Genomic DNA, 21,758 nt, shown 5'->3' with positions numbered 1-21,758 from the left:
TCTCTCTCTCTCTCTCTCTCTCTCTCTCTCTCTCTCTCTCCCTCTCTCTCTCTCGTAGTAACCCTTCCTTTTCTTCTTCTCTCCCTATGAAAGTTTTACAAGAGCGACACGTTTGGGCTGAAGGCGCTGGAGGACCGTGGCGACGTGGCGGTGTGCGTTCACTCCGGAGTGAAGCACGTTCAATGGCACTCGAACTACACCGTGTTCACGAGCTGCATAGAGAAGTGGCTGACATGAAAACAAACGAGTGTAAGAGATGTCAATGCAAACTATCATTCAACTGAAATAGACACATTTTATTTATTTTTACTTTTAAACAAGACAGCAACCATACAAACCAAAATCCTATTACAAATAGCAACATAGTTTTCCACAAGCTTCTTCCCTTTATGAAGGTTAGACAGATATATTAGACAAGATTAAGATTTCCATATCATAATATTGTGGGTTTCCTTGATAGATTATAGTGGATTCTTTCCTTATGATGCATTCTAATGAGTTCATTTAACCAATGTTTAAATGTTGGGAGTGCAGATATATTTCACATATTCCTTTCTCCAGTAAATATGCCAAATTATGACTAAAAGGCAGAATTACAGGGTCCATTTGTCCAATGAGAATTTGTTAGGTATTCAGATGTAACTAAAACAAATTAGCTAAAGAAAAATTGGCATAAATGTTTATCCACAGATCTCTTTTTGTGTTCAGACTCTGTGGTCTTGCATTTTTAGTCCTTTCCCATCATCCTCAGATGGTCCTTAATATTGCAAGGGACAGTCTGAAGTGACCCAATGAGCCACACCTTGTGGCCATACATGAGCGTTGACTGATCAATCACTTCCCTCTGGTGGAAGTCTATGGTACTCTGAAGTGTGAAGGAAAACTGAGCTGTCCTCCACTTTAGATTGAAACTTTTAGGCAGGATGGAGAGTTGTTGAGTGATGTTTCTGATGTCACTTGGTATTAATTGATCCTTTAAGAATATCTGAAATCTTGGGTTTTATATCTGCATTAAAGTCTTTTATCGGAACACCAATCGCTAAATTATTTGTCTATTTTCTTTATTTTATGAAACTTTAGCCCTCACCATACAACTTATTGTCTTATTTTTACCTTTTCCTTTCAAAAAATTAAATATTTCCCAAAGGCATTGTCAGAAATTTGTGATTAGCTTTTTTGCGGTTCTCGCGTCTGAGATATGTTGTAACAAATCACACTTTATAACCAGCAAACAATCCACAGGAATACAAACCCACTTTCATTGTAATGCACATAATTCCCTTATCAAACTTCACATTTTGAATTGATGATGACATTGCCAAAGGTGCTGTTTCAACTCTTTTGACATTGTAGTATGCGATGTTGTTGTTGCATTGGACTGCAGTCTATTGTAAAGCTGCTGCACCTTCATTTAAGTACAATAACACAAATTAGCACATTTAAATATAGATACTGCAATCATGAAGTGCACCTCAAAACTGACCGCAGGATTGAGTTCAAACAGAAACAACTAAATAAAAACTGGACATTTTAAATGATATGTAGTTTTTGTTATTGTCTGTCCCTGTTTCAGATTTATTTGAACACTTTCAGATTGATCTGTAATGATCCGGTTTCATTGTTGAAAGTTAAAGTGTTTGTGCAGCATGTCCTGAAACAGGCACTGTAGATAATGCTCACTGGCTCTGACTGTAGACTGTATGCCTACATGTTGACTCGTTTGCCCTTTACACATGAACAGATGAAAGCAGCATATAGGGGGTGTGATCAATCAATTAAACAAATTGAATGTCCTAATTCATAGCGCTCGAGTTATGGATTGTGAGGTAATAGAAAAAAAGGGACTTTATCCAATTAATACATTCTATTTTAAAATATATACATATTTTATAGTTATGCAAATAAAAAGGATTTCTGTTTTTTGCTCCATTCCCCTTTCACCATAATTGATATGTGTTAGTCCTTGTCCATGTAATTATAGTCAGATCTATTGTCCTCTATTGAAGAAGCGGTATTATAAATCTATTTATTTACACATTCACACAGTCTGCAATTATTTTTTGCCAGGTGTCTTTCCTGCATTTGGTAGTTAGTTAAACTGTTACTTTCAGCCTGAATTATGTGTTTAAACTTCTTAGTATGTGTCTCAGATAGTTATAGTCTTATAGTCTTACTGTTTACCTCTTGGGTTTTAAAATGTTCCATGTTTGTGATTGGTCAATAAGCTGCAAGCACCGCCCCTTTACGTCAACGCGCTCACAGCCAGATTGATAATAAACAATGGGTTGATTGGTGATACAGGTCTCCCCCCCCCTACTGTGTCAACCCGCCTCCTCGCGCTCGCCGCGTGCTCGCGCTGCTCTAAACAGGTATGAGCCATGACGCCAGCAAGGTGACACCCTCCTCTCTTCCTGTGCTCCTCCGGTGTGGTGCAACGCGGCTCCGGCTCAGCTCCCGGTGGAGATTTTTAAGTAAGAAACTTTACCTCAGCCTTCAATCTTTATTTCATGTGTGACTTTAAGCGCTTCACTTATTATGTATGAGACAACAGGGAAGATTTCTCCCTCGCGTGTCGGACTTTAATTAAACTTTAGTCAGCTGCAGGAAGCCCGGAAGACTCGAACGTAAGACCTTACGTGAAAGCTTATATATTGTGTGTTTGTGAAGTGAAGACTGCTCTGAAGGCTCACGGTTATTATGTTCCTGCTGCTCCACTTTGACACGCGCACGTTACTTTCACATGGAATCGCTGCACTTCAGTCGTTTAAAATAGCACCAGATCCACTGTAGTTCAACTGTTTTCCACTGGACGATGAAGGGTTGTCCCTTTTTGGAAACGTTGCATGCTGTTTGCAGTTCCCGGAAAAAGAGAAAAAAAGCTTTTAATTGTTGTGTTCGAGCAGTCAAAGCTCGCAGTTTATAGCGTGTATGTGTTTTAATTCATGGTTTCCTGTACGCAAACAACCTCCCACACATTTTAAAGTTAAATCTATGGTGTGATTTAGTCTTAAATGGTTGAAGGATGTCTCATATATGCGTTATGAGTGGGGAAAGGTTCATGGAGACTCTGAACGTTACAGAGAGTTTCGTTCATCGACAGTCTGACTGAATTCACTGTCAGCGTGGCTCATGGTCGACGTGTCCAGCCCTGTGGGAAGCTACTGTAAACACCCAGCAGCTGTGAGCGGCTGTAAACCGGCCAAAACATCCACTCAGGGAAGAGATGAAAGTAAACCATTAATCAAAGCGACAAGGAGACGCTCAACATGTCACACTGGGATAAGATAGTTCAATCACACTTTATCTGACCTGTTTTAAATGTGAAGAGAGCTGGAGAAATATGTCTATTCAACTTTTTAAGAGCAAAAGGCACTGCCAGCTGTTATCCTGATTTAAATTAGGAAGCTTCTTTCTCTAGCTTCTCTCCTATAATGAATATGTGTAAATCCAGTGGTTCTCAACCCACCAGATCTATCTGCTGGGCCACGTTTATGACTGTTAGAGGTCCTTTTTTTTTTTCTTGTGAATTGCTGATAGTATTTGGAAACGAGACAATCATTTAAGACGGGTAAATAGACGTATACAGACATAATAAATCTCCGAGGAGCGATTGTTTTGTTTCAATATCAATTAATAAATCTAGCAGTTATTTTCTGGATTAATCGTCTGGTGTATCGAATGCCCATTACATGTTCCCATGCAAAAGCCAATGTGACATCTTAAAATATCTCTCCTTTTGATTGAAGATTGAAAACTTCTCCTCGGGTCCTTATTGTAAGTTTTATATCTAAGATTTGTGATTACTTTGATTTAAGAGGGATTTTCATTGGTTTAATTTGAATCATTTTGGAGACCTAAAGAGGTAAAAACTATATAGTATTAAACATAACAATCTTATGTGAAATACTGTTTCGTTTACAGCCAAGTTAGCGGCTCTGTGAGGCGCTCACATGTCATCTCACCTCTCAGGCTGGAAACCACGTCTGTAAATGCATCCCTTTTACTTTTGTTTTTTCTGCTTTTAATTCACAGAATTTCCAACAACAAGGTGAAAAGTATCAGCCCTCTCTGTCCACGATGTCCTCCAGAGGTAAACATGACCTGTGCCGAATGTGTGGCGGCACTCTCCAGGGAAACCAAAGGCGGTGGCTGTTTGGAGCCCAAAATAAGAATACTGATCAGGCTCAGACCCCGACAGGGTCTGTGAGAGGAGGAAGCCTGTCCCGGTCCTCGCAGAGCAGCCCCTGGGGTGAGTCTGGAGCAAGTAAAGAGGAAGTTCAAAATGAAGTAAAGAAATGTCTGAACTTTCTTTTACTCTTCACAGGCAGCACGTTGTCTCTGGGTTCCTCGGTGTCGCTCTCCCAGGTTTCCCTGAGCTCCCCGTCCAAAGGGATGGACCTGCTCTCGGTCTTGACTCACATACTGGGGCAGTCTATAACCCGAGGCAGCGGGCAGGCGGAGTTCGTGTGTGGCAAATGCGTGTGCGTCCTCGAGCGGGTGTTCAAGTTCGACTCGGTGATAGCCAGGGTGAGGGTGCTCTCGTCCGAGAGGCTTCAGAAGCTGACGCAGGAGAGGGACAAGATCCGACAGTGGGTGCGCCAAAACTACTACCAGAGACACCCGCGGGACGTCCAGAGCAGGGGCAGCACCAGCGAGGAGGACGGAGAGGCGGAGAAGGAGGGCTACAGGGAGATGCTCAAGGAGAATATGGCACTCTCGGAGTATGAGTGCTGGTCCGAGAAGTGGGACATGTGCCCGTATTTTATAAGAACGGGGAAAAGATGCAGGAAGGGCAAAGGATGTGAAGGCTGTGATTCTCTGCGGGTGTCCGACTCGAATTACGAGTCCGTTTGTGGGGTCCCTCGCCGTTTGCCTCTCCAATCATTCTCCCCGTTGGCGTTGTCGCGGGACAAATCCCAGAGCATGCCCCTCCACTGGCAGAGGGTGACATCCTGCAGCTCCATGCCTTCTTCCCTAGGGGGGTCCACCCTGTCCTTACAGGAGTCCTCCTGCACCGAGTCCTTTCAGTCTATGGACTCTCTTGATGGCAACGACCCGTTCGACCCGCCGGGTGTTCGGTCGACCAACTTTTTGCTGATGGAGCTGAGGGGCATTGAAGGAAAGCCGGTCGGTTCGCCATCGGGGAGTAGGATCCCAGTTCTGGACAGGAAGTACTCGGGGACAGTTGGAGGGACGGCGTTCCCCTCGGTGAACAGGGTGCTGCGCTTCGGGAGTGTGGAGAACGGAGGGGAGGAAATGAACGAAGAGGACGGGGATGTGCTGTCAGAGCTGAGGGACGAGTTCATGCCTCTTCATCGAGAGGTGAGTGTTTCTCCTTCCTGTCTGAGCTTGCCCTCGATTACTAACATGTACTATATACAAATGGAAGGACTCTGACCAGATGCTGTGTGTGTGTGTGTGCGCGCTGTAAATATTGACACAATTTGCTGCAACAGGTAATCCGGGAGCAACCGAGGTCAGTCCAGCAGTACGACAAGATCAGAGCGACACATTTCACCTGTGTTTTCACTAAATAGTACCACAACTAAATCATTTCAGAGCACTACTGGCAGGGTTCACCACGCTGTCCGGCACCTGCGAGGCCAGCTGGACCAGGCTGTGGCCCAAATCAGGACCCTGGAGGCTGAGCTGAAACATGGGAGGGCCCAACAAATCGAAATCAATGGATCAGACGACTGGGTCCCTGTAAGTATTCAGTTTGTCCTCTCACACACTCTACTTAGAGACCATTATATGTTGTCAGTGAAGTTGTGAGGTACCAGGCGTTTATATACACGCACACACACGCGTTATTTTTAACCAGCTGTCATGAGAGATAATTGCGTCCCAACCCTTTTTTTTTTTTTTGTCCTCTTACAAAAGAAAAACAGGTTTTTGTTGTTTTTTTTCACAGTGCAACATCACACAGTCACATGTCCAAACGGCTCCATAAACCACACTGTGAATGTTGACGTAGCACAAATGCAGCGTTATAAAGGAATGGAGGGTGGATGTACTTTTGTGTCCATTGAAGGGTGTGTCTGCGTTTCCTCATTTACAGGTGCAGATAAAGAGATGCACACGCACACACACACACACACAGCCTCTCTCTGGAATCCTCCCCGACCGGTGGAGTTTGCCCCGGGCTCAGTAGTCTTATGACAGAGAAAATCATTAAAAAGCACCTCAGTTGCTTTGTAGAGTCCACATAACCCGATCCCTGCGTCTCATGTGAGCACAAAGCCACAACGCCCCTCGTTTTGAATATTAGGAAGAATGAATGTGAAGTACGTGGGAGTATAGCTGCAGGTTTAAACGTTTAAAGTGATCAGCACACCTTAGAACAAATCTTCATGGATTCATCGGCTCAGCTGTGATTCACAGTTCGTGACTATCTCACTAAAAACCATAACCTGATAACTCTGTCTTAAATTAAAGCCTGCTGAACTATTAACCTTATGTATTGTGTATAGTTATGTGCTGAACTGAATGTGACAGCTGGGACTAACAACACACTGATCAGCAAACCCACAATGAAAGGGTTGTGGCCGCTTCCAACCGCTGTCGGCCCCGTCTCAAGGTCCGATTTATATTTAAAAAAAGATATTGCACCAATGACATTTCAGCATAAACGTGCCCATAAAGTCTTGCAGCCGAGTGAAATTTGCAATTATCCACGTGGGAAAGTATAAATGTTGCCTTTACGCCAAGAACACAGTAGACCGGAATGGCAGAGAGGAAAATTCAAATAAAATTTTCCGACTGAGAGCTACAGGTCCTGACCGACAAGCAGCAGAGGTATTCCTCAAAATGTCAAATATAGTTTAAAATATCCTCACGTTTGCATTGTCCAAAGATTTGCTTGTTTTCAATTTTAAATTGAATCAATTCATAATATCCAATATCGAAACCTTTCAAATGAAACCCAGTAGAGCTGCAGATGTTAAGTTGATATACTGAAGAAAATTTAACCAGAATTTAAAAAAATAAGTTTATAAGTAGAAGAATTAGTCTTTTTGATTGTGCGTTATATTATGTTTGGGCTGACATCCGATTTATTTATTTTATTTTACTGTTTTTCTAATGTTTTCAATAATCCGTAGCTGCAGCACCTAAACCCAGGCCGTAGATTCTGCCGTATAATTTACTCGGCTCTACTCCCGGATTGTTTCAGTGACACAGTTTGACGTTTTAAAAGAAACCATCGTCATTTGTTTCCTTCTGTCCTCCAGTTGCTCCAGGAGGAGGGTGGCAGCTCCCTGCTGCAGAGCTTCAGTCACTCCCTGCACAGCCGGGAGCGCGTGATCCAGGTGGGTGAGGTGATGAGGGGAGACGGGACTCAGTCATGCACACAGCAGTGAGATCCTCTTCAAAGCTCACAGGAATGTTTGTCTGCAAAGTCACTGTACGCCCTTAAAGTGGCAGCGTCAAAGCTGCTTTGTCGGTTCACTACATTGTACCGTTGACGCTGAAGTATGGTTTGTTTTTTTTAAGCTTTGATCATGGCTGCTTTTATTTTTAGCTACTTGGTAGGTTGATGATTTACAGCAGGGACTTCATTGGAATGTTGCTCTCATTGTAAGTCACTCTGGATCAACGTCATAGTGGTTAAAGCAAACAGGACCGTTAAGGGTGCTTGAATGGATTACAGAATATTAAAGATGATCAATAAGTGACTGTAGAACAGAGTCCCTGTTGCACTTTTACCCGTGGCTTGATGTTGTGTCACACTAATGGCTTCTTTTATTTTTGAATGTGTAAATAAATACAAATATATTTTTCATAACAAGCAGGTTGATGAGACGATCAATACCAACCACACCCATATTTGTGTGTTGGATGGGAAACCACAGCCAGTAACTTGTTAGCTTATTTATGCTTGACTCTTACAAAAATCTGCACTTAAATCTGTCAACTGAACTTAAAAACTGCAGTTGAAATGTTTTTTCCCCCTAGCTACAGTGCTGTTAGTGTGTTCAGACAGATGTTTCCTCTCTTCCAGGAGTGCATGGGTCTGATCAGAAGGCTGTGTGTGGAGGAGGCAGCAGGCACAGAGCTGGCCAACAAGCTGACTGAGAATCTGAAGGAAACTCAATCTGACAACAAGGTTAGAGTCGACTCTGTCCTTCTCCACCCTGACTATTGACATGCTTATGTCTGCTTATGATGACACACCCTCTCACTGAAGCGTAGCAGTAATCGGCATGAGCAGACAGACTTTTGCTGATAGTCGTCAGACTCCATGCTGCTGTCCCTGGAGGTTTCTGTATGAGCAGAGCAGGTCCTGTGATTGGTATTTTTACCTCAGGCCTGTAGGAGGTTTTTACCAGTCCAGCAGTAGCATTTCAGCAATTTCCTCCAGCTCTGTGGAGAGAGTATGGCTGACATTACACACTGTGTTTTGAGTTAACTTCATTCTGTCATTAAATCATATGAAGATCAACATCTTGTTTGAAGCAAATTATGAATTTGGATGTTTACAGCAAGAAAAACCTGTTTCAGTCTTCACAAAAGGCACCTGACTATTGTTTCTAGACAGATTTAAAAAATTGAGAATCAAAAAAAACCTTTAATCAATAATTTGTTTTCTCTGCTTATCAGGGTTTCACGTTGCATTGATTTAATTATTTATTAGAAATGATTGTTGTATTCTTCTGAGAGGTACTGAAAGCAGTGATAAATTCTAGGCCATATCTTTACCGGTTTCCAGTTACACTTTCATGTTTTGGCTGGTATGATCTTCAATTTGGTATAAATTAACATTTTGTTTGGTATTAAAAAGGTCTTAAATTGAACTTAATGGACCCTGCAGAAACCCTGGTCTGATAAGCAGTGAACAGTAAATGTGCAGGCAGCATAAGTAAGTTTTGTCACAGGATAAATGCTACACCTTTAGAACCAAGCGGTCTTCCTGAGTTTTCTTCTTCTTTTTTTTACGATTTATGGATTTGTCGTTCGGTCTATGAAATGTCAGAAAATAGTGAAAAATGAATGTTACAACTTCCAAAAGTCAAAATCAATGTTTTATGTTTGGTATTTGTGCTTGAAAATGTACTCAAGTGATTATTCGATAATCAAAACATTTGGCAACACATTTTCTGTCTATCAGTTAATCGACGAATTGTTTCAGCTCTACAGATGTTGTATTTAAATCTAAACTGGACGTCTCGCATGACAACGTTTTGTGATCTGTAGGCCGCCCTGCAGACTGTGAGGTCCGAAGCGACGGCGAAGGACAAGAGCATGGAGAAAGAGATCGAGGCACTGCGGAAGGCTGGAAGAGACCGAGAGGGAGACCTCGACACACTCAACGCCGTGCTGCAGTGCAACCAGGATATCATCAACGTACGAACACACGCACACATTAGAAACCGGGGATGGAAGTGCATGCATTGCAGTTCAAAACAAATTCTTACTACCTTCAGACACAGTGTACATTTGTACTTTGTCCCGTGCACAGTTCACTCTACATGCACTTGGAACTTTTATTTAGATAGAACTGTGTTTTGCCTTTGCTGCAGGAGCTGCGAGTGGCTCTGGAGGAGAAGGAGCGACGGCTGAAGGAGGTGGAGAAAGAGAGGGCGGTGTGGAGACAGAGGGACTGCGCCCTCGCCACTGTCCTGCAGGAGAAGGAGGCTCTGATCCAGGAGCTGGCGAGCTGTCAGAAAGATGTGCAGGTAATATACGAGGGTGTAATTTCTGGCTAGTATGGGAGGAGAGGTCTGTCTCCCTCCCTTTTCAAAGGGATATAAAGTGTTAATTTAATGTCTTCCACCTTTGGTATAAAGTTGCAGCGCTTTCCTTCTCTCTGTATTATTAAATGAGGGAAACTGTTACTCACAACATGTCATTTTCCTCCATGCTCTCTCTGATTGGTCAGGGTTTTGTAGGAGACACGGAGGGAAATGGCGCCACCTTGTGCATGGAGGTCACCAAACTCACCACAGCCCTGCAGGAGTACCAGGACATGGTGCAGGTGAGATGTTAGCAGGAGGAGGGGATTTGAATGTTGTTTACAATGAAGAGAAAACTGGAAAAAATAAGTTGAGAATGATTTTTTTTTTTTTCACCTACAACTTCTTGACACAGAACACTTTTATAGATTTAGACTTTGATATTACAGAAAACAATATTTAATAGTTTTTCAAATTTTTGATTTAAGACCTTGATTGCATGGTGTGGAGTACAGCTGAAACGATTAGTTGGTAATCGATCGACAGAAAAAATAATCCACTAAGTACTAACTATAAGCAACTATTTTGATAATTGATTAATTGTTTCAGTCATTTTTAAAAAAAAATTTTTATGAAATAATAATTAATTTAGATAGCTGTAGATGTGCTGGAAGGCAGGTTTTGAACAGAGCCGGGCTAGCGGTTTCCCCCCGTTTGCAGTCTTTATGCAAAGCTCAGCTAACTAGCACACACAGACAACACAGCGTCTCAACCTTTTGAACTATTCCCTTTTCCTCTTCCCCAGAATCAGCAGGGGAGTCACAGTCAGACCGTGTCCTCTCTGACGGAGCAACTCAGCGACATTCGGCGGGAGCTGAGGGCGAAGCAGAAGGAGAAGAAGGAGGCCGATAGAACCCGGCAGAACGACATAGAGGACCGAGAGAGAGAGGAGAGGAAACTGAGGGACAGCCTGGAGAAGAGAGACAAACTCATAGAGGTAAAGTGCAGGAATCTGATGCTTGTTGTCTCAATATTCAGAGACAATTGTGGAACACATCGTCCACGTTAGTTTAACACCAGTGTTTTTGATATGCTAAATAATTTCAAATGTGAGGATTTTCTGTCTTTGGGTTTTGGACTGTTGGTCGGACAAAACGACATGGAAAATTTCACAGTAAAAATATTTGGCAGATAAATCAATTATGAAATTAGTTGTAGTCCTAAATTTCTCTCTCCCCAAAGAAATATTTTATTTTAAGTTCATACATGACGGCATGCTACAAAATATGACTTTTTTGCAAAAAACAGCACTTTTCTACTTTTTGTTTTTGGAGGCGTAGTTTCAACATTTTTTTCTTAAATGAAAAACCTTAAACAATCCTAAACATCAGTGGCAGGTTTTAATGTCAGATCCTCCAGCTTTTAATAGACTCGCAGTCTTATCAAGAAAAATAATGTTGTTAATTTCTCAACAATAGTAACGAGTTAGAAGGTAATTCTAAAAACTCTCCATCTACTTCTAACTGAAAAAGAACAAAATAAAAGTGGGTCAACAAAAGCATAAAGTGCAGCACTTACATTAAAGGATAAATTGGGAATACTGTATTTTCTGGGATTGCTAACCAATACCACGAAACGGCAAAATGCAACAATAAATATATCCTGCTAAAAAAGTATGTCATGTATCTGAAAATTCATCATGAATACTTGCGATGGTGACTGACTTCTTTTATTTTTCTTCAGCAAATCCTGTTGGATGCTGAGGAGCGTGACAATCTGTTCAGAGAGCTGCAGCAGAACCTGCAGAACAAACGTGAACCTCTGACGGCCGTCAAACACACACTGTGATGTAGGACGACGACTGTACGCACCGGACGCAAACTAACTGCACGGAGAAGGAAGATCTCTTTTGCACTTTCTACACCACCGTTTTGCCTCTGCAGCATATTTATCGTGGTGAACTTTAAGTCTATTTATATTTATCTCTCTACATTTTTGAGGTTTGCATTTGCAGACCCGTCTTGTTTTGGCAATTTTCCACAATAACTACTTGATTCTCTGGACTGAATCAGTAATTTCAGACTTAAGAGACTCATACAACCTGCTTTTCAGTGTGGAGGGATGTCAAGTTCTTATAACTGGATGTTTAATACTTGATTTAAAATCACCAGATTACTGTATTTAGTTATGTTTTGAATGTAGTGGGTCTAATGATCGGGCAGTGATTGGATCTCATTGCATGCAGTAGGATTGTTGATACAAACATTTCTGAATGGTATGAATGTTGGTGGATCCTGAGTAGCATTAAATGTGTCCTTTAGGACAGGCGCGGGTATGAAATAGCTTTAAATCTAAATGTAACTTATTTGCAGTTTCTTTATTGTGTTTGTCTTTTCACTTTATGGTACAGAACTGTCATTTTTTTTGTTTACAGTGCTATAATGGCACTTCTGGAGGGAAATATTTTGGACCAAAATTATATTTTTAACCTCTTTCCTTTTTGGCTTTTATGTCACACTTTTTTTTACATCTTAAACGTGTACATGTTTAGTAATGTTAGTTAGTATGGGACTTCATTACTGGAGACATTTCCTGTTTGTTTTTTTGTTTAGCTCAAGAGAATTAAACACTCTGATCCAAAGTACTTATGTCTATAGACGCTGTTATTTCGTGAACTATCATACATACTTGGTGGTTGCGCTGGTTCCGGAAGTGTTTTTCCCCATTCTGCATTTCACTTTTTTCTTTAATTTATCAATTGTTTTCGTCACATGTTATCATATGTTATAATTCCAGGGAAATGGATAGTGTCAAATAAATGTAAAATCAGAAATATCCCGGATAATTTAAGAATCCTATAGGCGTTTAAATCATGTGTTGTGCGCATGGGTCGTGCGTCATTTTGGCGTAATTGACGGGTCAAAATAGCCTACAATACCCAGGAGCCTCTCCCGCCGTCGCTATGAAAAAGCATTTTTCAGAACATCCTCGTCGTGAATTGAAAACATTTGAACTTTAAATAAATGAACCAAACACGACGCTAAAGTTCTTAAAGGTATCTACAAATAAAGTAAAGTGATTACCCGTTCTTTTACCTGCCGTTAGCGTTAGAACAGAATTCTAAGCTCTGTGATTGGATATTTCTTGCCGAAATGCATCCTGGGAGTCGTAGTTAATTTATCTTTAAAAAAGCGTTTAATTTCACAGGCTTTTAACTTTGACTTTTCATCAAAAAAACATATTTTCTAGTTAGTTGCACGTTCGAAGAGTTGATAGATTCAACCTGTACACGTGCTTCAACTCTGAATCACGTGACATTTTGTCTATGGGGACAATGAATGGGGATTTGACAATAAGAGCCGGTGTTGAGTGACATCACCCCCCGTCTTCTCCTCTAGCCAATCACCTAATAGCTTTGAGTTTCTTGTTACTTCAGGAACCGTTGCTATGGAGTTCATACCTCAACAGTTCTCACAAAGTTCTCACTCCGGATGCTTCTCAGTAGATAAATGCTATTAATTAGAAAGATTCATGATATTTAGAGAGGACGGTGGATGTGAAGGAATGCAGGTCCAGTCGGTTCCCCTCGGTTTCGTCACCATCGGACCGGAGTCTTGGCGCGATGGAACGGTCCGCACCATCCAGCGGGCGGAGCGCCTGGTGCGGGAGACTCGAGCCGGTCGGTCCGGAACTTGCAGCTTTCCCCGGAGCTGCAGCGCCACCGCTAGTTTCACCCCGAAGCGCACGGAGGGCACGACGGAAGATAAGATCACAGCGCAGGAATGCGGAGAGAGCCGTGACTGCGTCTGCAAAAATAAGATGCAAAGGTCGAAAACCGCAGGAGCGACGGTGAGAAAGCACAGGCGTGCAGAGAGATGTGCTGCCTGCAGGCTATAGGCGACCTGAACACTGAGGACAGGAAGCACTTCACTGATCTGACTCATTTGGGATAAAGTAATGTTTTCAAATGGCGAAGTAGACCTATATATCTTGCATACAGAATATACCACAGTACACAGTAACTCACAAGTAGCCTAAAAGTCCTGCATTGGCAAGTCTAAGAAGCCTATTATCAGTCATAAGTAGGCCCATTCATTATACTGAAAGGCTAGTGTTAAAGTACATTCATTACATTATTTGATTGTTATTACAGATGCATTAACATGGTTGAGTCTATATTTTAGAGGCTGCTTATGTGTTTTGTAAATACAAATCGTAATCTGTAAAGTAATTATTAAAGCTGTTAAATAGATTTAAAGTTGTAAAAAGCATAATATTATTTCTCTCTGAGATGGAGTAGAAGTATAAAGTTTCATAAAATGGAAACTACTAGTCAAGTACTAGTACCTCCAAAATTGTACTTGCATGGTATTTGTGTAGTTGTGTTTGATAACTTTCCATCACTCACTCAGACATTTAGAAGTCGTCATCTAACGCTCTTCTGAAGTTCCCTAGTGGCTCCCAAAGAAAGTCTGTGGCCCCGTTCCCGCCGAGCAGCCTGCGTGAGCAGTGTGCAGGGGCCAGTGTGGCCGTGGCCTCTGAGTGCATGCGGAGGGTGCGGGAGGTGGAGGGCCAGTTGCGCAGGCAGGCCGGCCAGACGACCCAGGAGGGCATCAAGCTGGAGAGGGAGAGGGGTCACCTGGAGAGGATGCTGCGCAGCCTCAGGACCGATCTGACCGTCAACAGGAGGAGCTCGGAGGGGAGGACCAGGAGGCCGTCCCCTGCTGAAACCGTTAAGTTTACTCTCGTCTCTTTGCTCAAATCTTTTCCCTACACTGTGCTGTGTTCTTTGGGCAATAGTGTGAGGAATACAGTCATATAACCAGGCGATCCACAAGGAGGACACTGCATCATATATCGCTGTTTTGTTTTGTTCTGAAAAACACCAAAAATAGTTTCTCCACAGGGATCACTGTGGTGTTGCATTTGAGTCGAGGCTCAAGTTGCACAGATCTTAAATATTTGAACTTTTAGTCTCAATCACTGTCGATTTTGGACTTTATGTTTATCTAAGGATACAAATAATATATTTATGATTTAGCTCTCTATAAATAGATAATTTAGTCAATTCTTAGTTTATTTTCTGCCCTGGTAATGTTTTGATTTCACCTGCAGAAACATGCAGGAAACTCAAAAAAACTACAAAAGTTTTGTTATAGTCACACGCGCCTCACACATTATTATTACTCACTTATTCAGACAAAGTACTGCTGATATCGAACCATTGTTAAATCCTTTCAATATTTACGATAAAAAGTATGTTACGTTTTCACTGCCATTCCAGCTCAATCCAACACCAGACGTGGTGTAAGTGATACGACGGGTGGATTAATATATTGAGCTCTGCATTGCGAGCTTAAAGAGAGGAGATGTGTTTGCTGACAGGTCCGCTCTGTTGCAGGAGAGAGACGGTGCTGATTACTTGTTGTTGTGGGAGAGAAGAGAGCTGGCCCAGTTGAAACAGGATCTGGAGGAAGTGCTGAGAAACACACTGACCCTGCTACAGGTGATTTACAACGTCACTGTTCTGTCTGCATCAGTTGACTCATCCCCCCCCCCCCGTGTCTGTTTCTTTCTCTCTGTTCCACTTGCCCTTCCATGTGATTTACTGGCACGAGTGATAGAGGAAAAACGACGCTGCCAAAGCCTTCACGCACCAATAACCTCCTAAAGTTTCCTTTTGAACAGAGATCAAATTATATGAATGCAAAGTAAAATCAATTCTAGTGCGTACCTGCCAAGACCTATTATGATAATGTCATTCACTCTTACAATAAAGCCCTCTTCATAAGAAAACAGTTTAACAAGCTACATAGAAAATATAAGTTGCACAGTGAAAATGGCTTCAAGGGAACTTGGAGTGAATCTTCCTACCAGGAAGCCAAACACAAAATCAGTTCTGGAGTTTGTTCTGGAGTTGAAAAATTAATTGGCAACTATTGTGATAATTGATAAATCATTTGAGTAATTCTTTCAAAGGAAAACAATTAAATATCTTCTTGTTTCAGCTCTCAGTGGGAGAATGTGCTGCTTTTCATTTCTTACATAATTGGCAGAGGAATCAACATTTGAAAATAATCGTTAGCTGCAGCCCTAGTGTGTCTTCCAGGCCCTGGGTCGGAGCAGCAGACAGCTGCTGGACTGTGCCGGTGAGAGGGCTCTTGTCCTGGATCTGCTGCCTCACAGAAGCTCTGCTGGAGGACCTGGCCGGGCTGCTCAGACCTTCAACAGAATAGACCCCGTCAGCCCCTTCACTCCAGGTACACTCAGGACATGAAGTCAAACGGTGTCAATGCCCAATGCCTGCAGCCAATCGTGCTGTTAAAAGCAGCTCTCAAGGAGAAAAGACTAATTACTCAAAGCACGACAACAGAAGGAGATTCATTTTCAACACATTTTTTAAAACATTTGAAACATTGGTATTTGTTGAGTTTAAGACTCAGGATATTAATTTACTTAAAAGTTCATATGTGTGATAATGTGCTCATAATGACAATGCTAATGTTTACAAGGTTCACCATCTTAGTTTAGTATGTTAGCATGCTAACATTTTTAATCAGCACTAAAAAACAAAGTATAGCTGAGGCTGATGGAAATGTCATTAGTTTTATTTGGTCATAAAGCAAATTACAGACCTTATGTTGGTGCTAACTTAAAAGTTAAGGGCTCACCAAAGTCATTTGTCTGCAGCAAATGTCATGGCAATCCATCCAATAGTTGTTTTTCAGTCCGGCACAAAATGGTGGACCTAGAGCCACATCGCTAGCATGGCTAAAAACTGTGCAAGACTGTATGCCTTCACTCTATTTAATGAAATGAATTGCTTGTGTACCTTAGTGTCCCTAACTGTCCTTTATTATGTCTTACAAAGGGCTGAGTAACTACTGAATATGTTCAGAGTGTAAATATGTGTATTTTTATCATTATTATCATAGTATCTCTCCATAAAACATTGAATACTTTCATCGCTAATTTACACCATCGCTAACAACGTACCTGCTTACAGTCTCAGAGCAGATCATATTAGGAGATGCAGGAAGAGGTTACTTTAGGATATCCCCTCACTTCTACCATAACTTGTTTAATTTAAACACAATATTTTAGATCACTGACTTATCTTCTTGCAGAATGTAAACAGGTGTTAGAGTCGTCCACTTCGACAGTCAAACAGTCACAGCTACTGAGGGAAAACATCAGACAGATGCTAACCAGTGCCATCACCAGGCAGAAAGCTGTTCACCGCAGCGTCAACGATGGCCTGGTGAAAAAAATTGCAGAGACAATCAGTCTGCAGGTAGAGACAAATATAACGTGTTAAACATCAATACAAAAATACTCTTGACACCATTTTAGTATCAGAATAATATTTCCATTTCATTCTGTCTTTTGTAGCAAAACCTGACTTTGATGTCGGCAGCCACCAGGCAGGCCATGTTTCGCAAGCAGAGGGAAATTAACTGCATTCATCACAGCCACGGCAGAGTGCAGGTTAGTTGGTGTGTATGTGGAACAGGATCAGTGAATGTATTGGAGATTCAGAGACAATGTGCACAAGGTGAAGTTATGCTTGTGTTGTTGTTGTGTGTTTACAGGGTCCGGAGTACAGCGGCGACATACAGTCCAGAGAGAAACTCAACAGGCCTCTGGTGCAGGTTTATCAGAGACATCCAGGGACACAGTTACCTGAGGCTGCTCATCTCATACAGGTGTTTAGTCCTACCAAAATATCTATTTATATACCTGCAAACATACACATAAATGAGGAGGATAGGAATGTGGCTACCACCCTCTTCTTCATATTTCATTAAGGGGGTTTGAGTCGTTGATTAGTGCAGCTCCAGTTTATTTTTTCACAACCTGGCGACCTACAAGTTGTTATACGATTTATTACTGAAGTTTATGAGTTGTTTATTAAGCATTTGTGAAGTCACTAACTACAAGTTATAAATGATAAAGATTGCCTTATTAGAAAGTGGTGCCAGAATTTGAAAACAGTCAGTTGACAAATAAACCTTTCTGAGAAAAAGGGAAATATTATGTGAGCTTGCACTCGCACCTCTACAGACAACAATCTGCATCACTAATCTAAACCAAAGCGGGACTTGTCTCTTGATACTGCCTCAACACATTATAAGTCAGGTGAACACTGACCTGAATACAGGAAATAACAGTAAACAAACATTCTTATCTTTAAACTTAGCTAGAAGTGTCCTTCCTATACAATAGGAGGAGTTTCTCACCTCATGTGTGAAAATAAAGACAAACCCAAAACATGCATTGCAGATGTTCACACCATATATTTAAAAAAAGCACTCGGTGGTCGAACACCAACCAGTCCTCTTGTCGCCTGCTGAGTGTCTCAAACAAACCAAACCGGGCTAAATGTATTTCCTGTGTGTGTCTCAGGGCAGTGCAGTGCTGAGGCGATGTCTAACGTCCTGTGAGGGGGAGCTGGCCGGACTGCAGCGCACCTGTCTGCAGCTGCTGGACGACCAGCACGGCAAGAGAGGAGCGGCTCAGGTGGATGCTGCTGTCTTCCGCATGAGGCGGAAACAGGTCGACAAGCGAGCCATGCCCTCTGTCCTCCAGCAGGAGGCGGGCAGAAGACGACCCCTCATGTCTTGTACTCAGTAGGGCTGCAGCAATATGAGAGACATGAGCTTTGTGTGTTGTGGGAAATAAGGAGCAGTCATGTGCAAAATGTACGGGTTCAAGATGAGTAAAATGTGATGCACTGCAAAGAGTGTGAGACTCTTCTGTTGACATCGGAGGATTCTTCTCAGGTAACTTAAGTAAGCTTTGACTAATGACCTGTACTACTTATGGCAACATTTTATTTGCCATAACCCTTTCATCGTGGTCTAATTTACCGCAATAAAATATGACCATGATAGGAACAATGGCCTTATACAGTTAAAGTAGAAACAGAAAAGAAGTAGTGTCTAATATGATTATCTTATCTAACAAGATTATCAGATTTTTTCACCAAAACACATTTATTTCCATATTAAACAAAAGTCTTACCGTATATTTAAAGATATAAACTGAAAAACTTGCCTTTTGTGAACAAAAGCAGCCCGTGAATTTAACATCCTTTCCAGAAATTCTCAGATATCTAGTCATGGGACTGCATGTCACTTGACAGCCCTCCTTCCAAACGCAACGTCTTTCATTAACAAATAAGACCTGATTTAATAAACCTGCCCTGTGTTACCTGAGTACACGCCACATGTCTTGTATCTGTAAAATACACATGACATAAACTAGAGTGCAGTTCCCTCACAGAGCCCTATTGATTCCCTCAAATCTGAATGGGGCTATTCTCTGCAGGACAGTGAGCGCTGTAAAGTCATGACTGTCACCGGGAACCTGACAGCCTAATTGAATGATAAGTTTGGGTGTGGAGGTTCTTGGAGTCCACAAACAGAATATCAAGAGAAATCAGAGGACATTTCCCTTCAGATCTCTGCAGCTGGGCCGGCCGAGGAAGCGCAGAAAGCCAGGAGAAAACTCGGAAACTGACTTAAATCCATAAAGATGGATAATTTAAGAGATTGCTTGTGTTTGGGATGAAAACTGGTTTATTCTAGAATGTAACAAGAAAGAGTCGACGTTAAAGGACTGAAAATTCAAGCTGCAAGCATATTTTCTCCCTGTGAGACGGAAACGCTCAATAATGTCGGAGCTGGTTTGCTCTCTGCTTCTCCTTTGTTTACTTCCTGCTGTGGGTAAGTGGACAAATTACAAGTGTGTGTGTTTGCTTGTGTGTACGTATGCTCCGAACATGCATGCTATTGCCAACAGAAATACTTTCGCTTGGGCAGCAATAGCAAATAGTCGGGCTGCAACCAACAATTTTTTTTAGAGGTGATTAATCTGTGAATTATTTTCTCAATCAACTGATTAACTGTGCGGTCTATAAGTCGTAAGAGAGCCAATTTTGTCCAAGGTGATGACTTCAAATGCATCATCTTACTATCATGTAAGACAAGGAAACCCATTACCACTGATAATAATCATAAACGTATGTTTTTAACTCATAACTTGAGTATTTAAATTCAGAGCAACGGATCGTACAGTTTGAAATGAATCATGTTTTGGATCATAATTTAAGCTCCTCTGCAAAACTAAACTTAAGAAATGTGGTTTCAAACAACACTTCTGTCCTTCAGCTCCCCTCTTCTGTTACACCTGCGTGTTCCCTGCCATCTCACCCCTGGACTGCATCAGATTCCCTCTCAGGTGTCCACCCGGGCAGGTCTGTCTGTCCAGCAGAGCTGTGGGCGAGAAAGGTGAGCGAGCCTCAAGTCACTGAACAAAATTCAAATGAATCAAAACTGAGAAAAAGAACCGAGACACGCAACATGGGCGGAAATGTGTCAGTGTGTTGTTTTTTTTTGAGCGAGTGTCTGTGAGAGTCTCTCTTAAACTGAGGTTTGTGATGGTTTTTAAGGAGACTTCCATGTGGTGTTGTATGAGAAGAGCTGCGTCGGGCCCTCCCTGTGTGGAGTCACGGGAGAAAAACACACCATGGGACTCAACTTCACCTTCACCAATGAATGCTGCAACACACATCTGTGCAACGATGCTGTAGTACCTGCTACCTCTTACTGGACTGGCACATTACTCACACTTCTTAGTTCATACTCCGTTTGGTGAATTGTAAAATATGTGGAAGAGAACTAGTTTAACACACATGAAGTGGAGTCCGCCCTCTAATGGACTGACATTGTGCTCCATTCCTTTAAGTGCACTAATCTGTGCTAAACCAAAGTTGCTCTGTTACAAAGGATGTCGCATTACGAGCTCCGCCAGAGGTTTGAAATGGTGGATGGATAAAAGCAGATTCTTTTAACATTGGACGGCTAACCGCCATATTTAGCATAATTCAAATTATTTTGCTAGGGCGTTAGCTGCCGGATCTCACGAGATTCTGTTGCTGACACAAGAGTACAGACACAGAAAGGTCGCAAACAAAGTGAATTTTCTCTGTATGTGTCGGTCTGAAAAATGCCATTTCAGTGTCAGAATGTCCAATCTCTACTTGTGTGACTATTAATAAATGTTCACTTCTCCCATGGGAGTTAATAGACTCTGGTCCTGTTGCTAGTCTCCTTGAGAGTGATGGTAAAACCCACGTAAATACAGAAACAGGAACCTGACTTTCATGGTGTCTCGTTTCTGTAATGTCTCTGGCTAAACTGAGGTTTGTTTTACTATGTTTGTGAGATGGAAAAAATAGATATATTTTTCTCTGATTATTGCTAACTAAAGGTGTGTGTCTGGTTGCAGCTGTTTTTGAAGTGGAGAGTGGGGATGAGTGTAACATGTTTAGCTTGTGTTCCCATGATTTGTAATTTCATTAAAACGAAGAAAATAAACTACCTCTATCCACTTATCAGTCAACTTGTCACAATTTGTATGCAAAGAGATGGAGGTGCTTATTATATCAGTGCTGACATTCTATTTTGAAAAAAGTACGAGCAAAGTAGGAGAAGCAAATACAAGACATATTGAGAATAATTAAATGTCAAATTAATTGTTCACCCACTGTTTGAAAACAATATATATTAAAGATAAGTTCAGAAAAACATTTACATTTTCCCTATCACACATTTAAGTCGATATCATCCAACTTTAAATAATCCAATAAACCATAAGGATGAACATGTTCAGTAAACAGACTTGAAGTATAATAACTAAAAGTAATGTTTATTTATTTGCACATGAAGAAGCTAACTTTATCCCATTAGACTTTTCAAGAGGGATATATTACACATTTTTTATATATATAATTTAATGCTTTCTAAACCTTCACACCATGGAAGCTATTTTGACTTGTCATAGAAAAAACACATGTCCCAGTGAGCTGACCGGAAATTGGCTCCCCTGATTAGAGAGGAGCCATCACTGAGGTTATTACTTCCTCTTGTGCTTTTCTTCATATAAAATGGGTTTTAAATGGTTTATAAGTACAATAGGATGACATTTTACTCGTTACACAAACAGAAGTATGATAAATCATACGTTTAAGTACGAACAATATACCTGTTAGGACTTGGACTACTTGTCGCATCAAATTGT

General features: G+C 41.5%; 4 protein-coding genes across 4 annotated transcripts in view; all 4 read left to right on the top strand.

Annotated features, from left to right (window-relative positions):
• The window catches only part of LOC116394375 (lysosomal thioesterase PPT2-like), a 5,967-nt gene extending 4,183 nt beyond the window's left edge, over positions 1 to 1,784 (top strand). The window contains exon 8 of the mRNA XM_031867428.1: positions 94 to 1,784. Coding sequence (XP_031723288.1) covers positions 94 to 237 — 144 coding nt within the window. The 3' untranslated portion in view covers positions 238 to 1,784. The remainder of the gene's footprint in view (positions 1 to 93) is intronic.
• A 547-nt stretch (positions 1,785 to 2,331) lies between these two features.
• LOC116394314 (uncharacterized) lies at positions 2,332 to 12,268 on the top strand. Its single transcript, XM_031867325.1, has 11 exons — positions 2,332 to 2,471; positions 4,033 to 4,249; positions 4,325 to 5,322; positions 5,560 to 5,706; positions 7,233 to 7,310; positions 8,003 to 8,107; positions 9,196 to 9,345; positions 9,522 to 9,677; positions 9,881 to 9,976; positions 10,480 to 10,671; positions 11,418 to 12,268. The coding sequence occupies exons 2-11, from the start codon at positions 4,078 to 4,080 to the stop codon at positions 11,520 to 11,522; spliced, it is 2,199 nt and encodes a 732-aa protein (XP_031723185.1). The 5' UTR covers positions 2,332 to 2,471; positions 4,033 to 4,077; the 3' UTR covers positions 11,523 to 12,268.
• An 884-nt stretch (positions 12,269 to 13,152) lies between these two features.
• On the top strand, positions 13,153 to 19,283 carry tektl1 (tektin like 1). The gene is made up of 8 exons (XM_031867423.1): positions 13,153 to 13,523; positions 14,122 to 14,406; positions 15,076 to 15,180; positions 15,784 to 15,934; positions 16,802 to 16,968; positions 17,067 to 17,162; positions 17,267 to 17,380; positions 18,081 to 19,283. Exons 1-8 carry the CDS (start codon positions 13,206 to 13,208, stop codon positions 18,306 to 18,308), a joined length of 1,464 nt encoding a protein of 487 aa, XP_031723283.1. The 5' UTR covers positions 13,153 to 13,205; the 3' UTR covers positions 18,309 to 19,283.
• A 2-nt stretch (positions 19,284 to 19,285) lies between these two features.
• Positions 19,286 to 20,333, top strand: LOC116394373 (sperm acrosome membrane-associated protein 4-like). The gene is made up of 3 exons (XM_031867425.1): positions 19,286 to 19,402; positions 19,847 to 19,966; positions 20,128 to 20,333. The coding sequence occupies exons 1-3, from the start codon at positions 19,351 to 19,353 to the stop codon at positions 20,331 to 20,333; spliced, it is 378 nt and encodes a 125-aa protein (XP_031723285.1). The 5' UTR covers positions 19,286 to 19,350.
• Positions 20,334 to 21,758: the final 1,425 nt, after the last annotated feature.

The sequence above is a fragment of the Anarrhichthys ocellatus genome, unplaced genomic scaffold (assembly GCF_004355925.1).
Source record: "Anarrhichthys ocellatus isolate YVR2014 unplaced genomic scaffold, GSC_Weel_1.0 scaffold39, whole genome shotgun sequence".
Lineage (NCBI taxonomy): Eukaryota > Metazoa > Chordata > Actinopteri > Perciformes > Anarhichadidae > Anarrhichthys > Anarrhichthys ocellatus.
Note: the sequence above shows the minus strand (reverse complement) of the source record. Positions and strands in the feature narration are given on the sequence as shown.